Consider the following 7,358-nt stretch of genomic DNA (forward strand, 5'->3'; position numbering starts at 1 on the left):
CAATATTGCTCTCTTGCACTTTTCTCTTAGATACGTCAATATCTAGATAGATCTACGAATCTATATACGAATAGGTAAAGTGGGCGTACTAGTTTAGTTGTTTTCTCTCAATTTTGCCGATTGTCTCCTCTTGATGTACTCGTAGTCTTATTTCGTCATTCCTTATCCTATCGCACATCGTCTTCTCCACTATTTTCCGTAAAAATTTAATTTCCATTGCTGTGATCTTTCCTTCTTGTTTATCATGGAGTGTCTATGATTCTCTGGCATATGTTAATATTGGGACTGCCACCGCGTTGTACACTTTCAATTTTATCTCTTTATCTGGCACCTTCCTTCCAAAAATTGTTCTGCTTAGAGTATATCGCCTTGTCTTATTCCCTTGCTCATTTCAAAAGTTTTTGATGTTTCTCCCTTTATTTGTACTATGCCCTTGACTTGTACAGGTTTTCAATTATTTTTGTTAGCTTTTGTGGTACCATTAGTTGTTCTAGACACTTCTATATAATTCTATGGTTAACCATGTCAAAAGCTGCTTTTAAGTCCTAGAATATTAGGTATTATATATATACACATAATCCGAAATATCATAAACAAATATGTTATAGTTTGTTTGTTTGCTTGCTCTGTATGTTGCTTGTTTATCTTCTTTTTTGTATTATCTTTGTGTATAATTTGTAACTTGTAGATGATAGGCATATGGCTCTGTAATCTTACACTTCGAGTAGCTTCCTTTATTATATATTGGTAAGACGATATTATCTTCTCAATCTTTCGGGATTGTTTCGAAATCTATCACTGTTTAATTATTGTAAAAATTAAAAATATTAGTTAAACTTTAAAAAATCACACCGACTTTATTTATAGGAATTAAGAAACGACTTTTATCTTAAATTAAAGCTTATACTTTAATCTTCATTTCTATATAATAAAAATAATTCGTTTAATAATAAAGTTTGTTTGTAAAATCAAAAAATGTCAATGTTTAATTATAGCAAAAATTGAAGATATTTGTTAATCTTTAAAAAATCATACCGGCCTTATTTATAGGAATTAAGAGACGACTTTAATCTCAAATTAACGCTTAAACTATGATCTTCATTTCTATATATAACAAGCAATACTTTTGGTGATAAAGTTTGTTTGTAAAATCGAAAACTGTCAATGTTTAATTACAGCAAAAATCGAAAATATTTGTTAAATTTCAAAAAATCATACCGACTTTATTTATAGGAATTAAGAGACGACTTTTATCTTAAACTGAAGCTTAAACTTTAATCGTCATTTCTATGTATAATAAATAATACGTTTGATGATAAAGTTTGTTTGTAAAATCCAAAAATGTCAATGCTTAATTATAGCAAAAATCGAAAATATTTGTTAAACTTTAAAAAATCATACCAACTATATTTATAGGAATTAAGAGACGACTTTTATCTTAAACTGAAGCTTAAACTTTAATCGTCATTTCTATGTATAATAAATAATACGTTTGATGATAAAGTTTGTTTGTAAAATCGAAAAATGTCAATATTTAATTATAGCAAAAATCGAAAATATTTGTTAAACTTTAAAAAATCATACCAACTTTATTTATAGGAATTACGAAACGACTTTTATCTTAAATTAAAGCTTATAGTTTAATCTTCATTTCTACGTATAATAAGTAATACGTTTTATAATAAAATTTATTTGTGAAATTGAAAAATATCAATGTTTAATAACAGCAAAAATCTAAATTATATCTTAAACTTTAAAAAATCGCACCAACCTTATTTATAGGAATTAAGAAACAACTTTTATCTTAAATTAAAGCTTATACTTTAATCTTCATTTCTATGTATAATAAGTAATACATTTTATAATAAAATTTGTTTGTGAAATTGAAAAATATCAATGTTTAATGACAGCAAAAATTGAAACTATTTCTTAAACTTTAAAAAATCGCACCAACCTTATTTATAGGAATTAAGAAACAACTTTTATCTTAAATTGAAGCTTAAACTTTCATTTTCATTTCTATATAATAAAGATAATACGTTTGATAATAAAGTTTGTTTACAAAATCGAAAAATGTCAATGCTTAATTATTACAAAAGTCGAAAATATTTGTTAAACTTTAAAAAATCATACCAACTTTATTTATAGGAATTAAGAAACGACTTTTATCTTAAATTAAAGCTTAATCTTTAATCTTCATTTCTATGTATAACAAATAGTACGTTTGATGATAAAGTTTGTTTATAAAATCGAAAAATGTCTATCCTTAATTATAGCAAAAATCGAAAATATTTGTTAAACTTTAAAAAATCATGCCAACTTTATTTATAGGAATTAAGAAACGATTTTTATCTTAAATTAAAGCTTATACTTTAATCTTCATTTCTATGTATATTACGTAATATGTTTGATAATATAGTTTGCTTGTAAAATCTACTATAAACAAATCTAATATTTATGACTATCAAATTAGCATAGTTGAATTTAAAAAATCATAACAACGATGGTTATGGAAAATAAGAAATTATTTATGGCACATTAAATCTCCATAAAATTTACTTCAAAATGCTCTTTATATCATTAGGATATCTTTATTCGTTCTTGAGATACGATTTTTTTTAAATTTCTTCATATTTGTGAAAATTGAAATTTCGTGCTCTCGGGGGGCGATTTCTGTTTATTTTTTAATGAAAATTAAAAATTTTAAATTTGAAATAAATGGTTTAAGTTAATTGTTATTAATTAATTTTTATTGAATCAATTTCCTCGATTAATCCAGCTTCCATTTTCCAAATCGATCCATTTTTTGCCTTTTCTATGATTTGAATCAAATTCTTTCCCAAAACATCAGCTCTAAATCAAAAAAGAATTAATTAAAATTAAAAATTAAGTTAATTAAGCATTACTCTTGAGTGGGCAAGTTATTAATCACTTTCATTAAATCCTCGTTTTCGGTAACCTCACTCGTCGCAAGTAAAGCAGTAATTGTAAGTCCTGGGCAAATAGCAATAACTTTCACTCCGCTTTTTTCGTAATAATACGGGTGGCTATAACACATGGATAATCCTAAAACCGCGGATTTTGATGCAACGTAAGTAGGGAGCATGAACCAAGATTTTGGGTTAAGAGCTGTAATTGATGATAAATTTATTACAATACCATCTAAATGTTTCGATTTAAATTTAGGAAGAAAATCGTTAATTGCTAATTGGAGACAATTCGTTACTCCAACCTACAAGAAAAAAGTTATCTATAAAAAACCTCACAATATTAAAAGATAGCCTCACAATATTGACATCGTAACATTTATTTGGTTCAAACTCATTTACTACTCCGGCATTGTTCAGGACGATATCTAAGTTTCCAAATTCTTTTATAGCCGTTTCAAAGGCCTCTTTAACCTGGTTCTTATCAGAAACGTTAGTTTTTATAAAAATTATTTTGTTGGGATAAATTTGGTTCAACTCCTTGGATACTTTATTTCCATCGATATCGTTTATATCAACTAAAGCAACACCCTGTAAAGAATATTATGGTAATTTATACTTTTATTTTGAATTATTTACCTTAATGTTGGTAGCAAGAAATTGTTTAGCACAAGCTAAACCAATTCCGGAGGCTCCACCGGTTATAAAAGCAACCTTGCCAGTTAAAACCATTCTTAATTTTAGTTAGTATTCAAAGATTATATCGTCTTAATGAGTTCATTTTTACATTATGTTGATAACCTTGTGATTAATTTTGACAAATTAATAATAAAAGTTGACCTAAACACATAAGTAGCTTATTCGGAGTACAGTTATTATACATAATTTTTGGTTAAATTTAAAAAATTATGAAAAATCGATTTCGCTGAAAATCATTAATTACACAGGCCGACAAATTTTTAAACCAAAGACTAGACTATACCTTCCAAATAATTTTCGATACCCTGAATCCGAATCTGACGTCAGAATTGCTTCATCACCTAAGATTTTCAAGATATCTTACCTAAAATATGCGAAAAACACGATTTTTCAGCACATTCAAGGCTGAATTTACATCAAAAGATAATTTTTCTCCACAGAAGTCATTATGCCATTTAAAACTATTTCTCTGCCCCCTTAAAATCTTATATTATTCATTTAAATATTTTTCTTGATCTCTGAGAAATTGTCCCCTAAAACTACGAAATTCATCATGTTTGAAACAACATCTTTTTATTTTCCAGTTTTATTTACAAGTTTTAAAATGGTGAAAATGTTAAAATGTGCTCAGGTAAAGTGACACTTGCGGTCAAGCGATTTCGCTAAAATTCAATATATGGTAATTTTTTATCATTTATTAGATGTATACGAAAGTATATGTTGGGCTATACATATCAAAAGTGTAAGTTTATATGAAACATTTGAATGTCTTCAGACTTTACACATATTATTACATACGTATGTACGTACATAAATAAGCACAGGCATTTTCTGGGAATGGTCAATATCAGGACTCAGGGGACCTCAAAACGTGTATATCCATCAGAATGTCGAGGTCGAATCTTTGCACGATTACAATACTTTGTCTCATATACTTCGTATATAGTGCGAGAAAGTAAAAATTAATTTACAATATTTTTCTTTGATATACTTTATAACAATGAAACTTCATAACTTTCACTTATTCTCGAATATTTTTAAATTAATTTGTTTTTTATTGTATTTAATTTTGTATTTTTAAAACTTCTTTTCTATTTATAACAGTTTAGATGTTATTTTAGTTTCTTATGATAAGGATCGCGCATCAATTCAAACGATCACTTAACACTCATACGCTTATATTGAGCAGCGTTATCGTTTCTTTTCAAAGACCAGCGGTAATCAGCCATCATTCTTTCATCCCATCTACACAGTCTAATTTTTTAAAGTTTAATAACATTGTCGATACAATGTTTTTATATTGTGGGTCCCGATGGTTGGCCAAGAAATTTTGTACAACTTCTTAACTTAACCAAGCATTTTTTGCGTTATCTGTTATTGTTCTTATAAAATCGTCATCTTTCATTAAGTTTCTTATATCAGGCCCCACGAAAATACCTTCCTTAACTTTAGCATTACTTAAATTTTGAAATGCAGACTTAAGGTATTTAAAACAGTTTCCATCAGTATTTAAGGCTTTTACGAATTGTTTGATCAAGCCTAATTTGATATGGAGTGGAGGTAACAAAATACGCTTTGTGTCAACAAGACTCTTGTAAACAACATTGTTAGAACCAACTTTCCAATCAAATCTTTCAGGCCACTTTTTTTTAATCCAATGTTGTTCTCGGGCACGACTGTCCCAAATGCAGAGAAAGCAAGGATTTTTTGTATTTCCTGATTGTAAACCAACCAAAATATTGATCATTTTAAAGTAGTCACCACATATAAACCAGTTGTGGATGTTGTAATTGATTTTTTCGAGTACAAATTGAAGGTTTTGGTATGATTCTTTTCGCCTGGTGGAATGACCAATAGGGATTGCTGTGTATTTATTGCCGTTATGGAGCAACACTGCTTTAAGGCGTTCTTTAGAAGAATCTATAAAGAGAAGCCAGTCATCGGACTTATACACATCTACTTCATATGTATTGATAAGTCCTTCTATATCATTACAATAAACTAAGGAATTTTCACTAGAAAAATATTTCAGAAATTCCTCATCTCTTCTTCTGTACGCTATAATTTTTGTTCCGGGTAACAACATGTTCCTCTCTTTAAGTCTTGAAGCCAATAATTCAGCTGAATCTTTAGAAAGAATAAGATCGCGAATAAGATCATCTAATGAATCTTGATCAAAAAGTTCAGGGTCTTTGCCACTAACAGAATCCTCATAATCACTGTCCTTTTCACTTTCAACAGAACTCATTTCTTCCAAACAACATTCATGTTTATTGGGTGGTACTTTGTCTAATCTCGCTATTTTTCCTTTCTTGGCTTGCGTTACGCTTTGTACGTTAGAATATAATATGTTTCCTTTATTTTTTTTTATTACAACCTGTTATATTACAGGCACAGAAGTAACAGTCTTCATTGTGATCCTTAGGCTAGTACCACATGGTTGGTGTAATGACAACTTCCTTTTTCATATCGTTCCAATTAATCAGAGTTAATCTACAAGTAGTACAAATAGATGTAGGTACCCACGGTTTAACTAAATTTCTCATAGGTATGTTGTAACATTCTACACATTTTTTTAATCCATTCATTAATGGTTCTGCGATAAGGACGTGTTTCGAAGTTTCCGCAAAAAAATCACTAAAGAATAAGTTTTCCGCCTCATATTTTTTTATATTAATATTCCATCGTTTTAAATTTTTTTTTGTAGAAAATCCAATATGGTTTTGATTTTCATCTTATAAAACGCTATAGAGCTTAAATAAAAAATAATATGTAAATTGTCTCTTTTTGAATGAATAAATCTCGTAAACAATCATTTTATTTTTGTAAATACTGCTATAGTTTTCCCATTAAAACTACAACTTTGCTAACAAACCAAATAAATTCATAAAAATTAACTGGATTTTGAATGTCCAGTTTCTCAATTGAATACCTCCTGGTTAAAAGATATATGCATGGTTAAAAATTTCAACTTTAAAGCTTCATTTTTAGATATTTGATCACATTTTCGCATTTTGTTTTACTGTGCGTCAACATCGCTAACTTGATGTAACTCAACATCAGTTTATCAAGAACAGAGCAAACCGATGTACTTATTAATTTCAACAGATGATATCTCAAAGAAGAAAAAAGATATTTAAGTAATTGAAAAAGAGTTTTAAAGGGGAAGGGTAATAATTTCAAAACTTCTAAAAAAAGATTGTTTTTTTTAACTTCCTCATGTGAACTATGACCACAAATACGACCAGAAACCGCATTTTTAACATATTTTGGCTAAGATATTTTGAAAACCTTACGTGATGAAGTATTTTTGAGGTTAAATTTGGATTTAGAACGTGAAAAACCTTCGGGATAGTATAGTCTAGTTGTTGGTTTAGAAAACATTTAAATTTTTGTCGGCCTGTGTTATTAATTAAAGTATATGTACTTTTCAATAAATGTAGGTATACGCGTTGGTTGAAAAATCACTTATAGTTTTTGAGATATTAATTTCTTAACTTAATCGATATTATTCAAAATTTGTTGAAACTAAAAAAATCGTGAAAAATCAACTTCTTGGAAAATGCTTACGAAATTTTCACCAATTATTAATGAATGAAGGCTCTTTTCAATAAAAGAAACCGTTTTGAAAAATCTCTAATAGTTTTAGAAGTATAACCTTTTTTATCTCAATTGATTTTTGTTGTTCTTATTAGAGATTCTTTGAAACTAAAAAAATCGTGAAAATGGATT

The 7,358-nt window shown here is 28.1% G+C and overlaps 1 protein-coding gene across 1 annotated transcript; it reads right to left on the minus strand.

Annotated features, from left to right (window-relative positions):
- Positions 1-2,304: 2,304 nt before the first annotated feature.
- Positions 2,305-3,749, minus strand: LOC111419497 (15-hydroxyprostaglandin dehydrogenase [NAD(+)]-like). The gene is made up of 4 exons (XM_023052312.2): positions 3,567-3,749; positions 3,288-3,518; positions 2,907-3,232; positions 2,305-2,853 (listed from the first exon to the last, which is right to left on the minus strand). The coding sequence occupies exons 1-4, from the start codon at positions 3,657-3,659 to the stop codon at positions 2,739-2,741; spliced, it is 765 nt and encodes a 254-aa protein (XP_022908080.2). The 5' UTR covers positions 3,660-3,749; the 3' UTR covers positions 2,305-2,738.
- Positions 3,750-7,358: the final 3,609 nt, after the last annotated feature.

This window comes from Onthophagus taurus, chromosome 1 (assembly GCF_036711975.1).
Source record: "Onthophagus taurus isolate NC chromosome 1, IU_Otau_3.0, whole genome shotgun sequence".
Taxonomy (NCBI): domain Eukaryota; kingdom Metazoa; phylum Arthropoda; class Insecta; order Coleoptera; family Scarabaeidae; genus Onthophagus; species Onthophagus taurus.

Coding starts and splice junctions, on each gene's coding strand:
- LOC111419497 (XM_023052312.2), bottom strand. CDS start 3,659: ATGGTTTTAACTGGCAAGGTTGCTTTTATAACCGGTGGAGCCTCCGGA. Junction 3,233..3,287: donor AATGTTACGATGTCAATATT/GTGAGGCTATCT, acceptor TTTTTCTTGTAG/GTTGGAGTAACGAATTGTCT. Junction 2,854..2,906: donor AATAACTTGCCCACTCAAGA/GTAATGCTTAAT, acceptor TTTTTGATTTAG/AGCTGATGTTTTGGGAAAGA.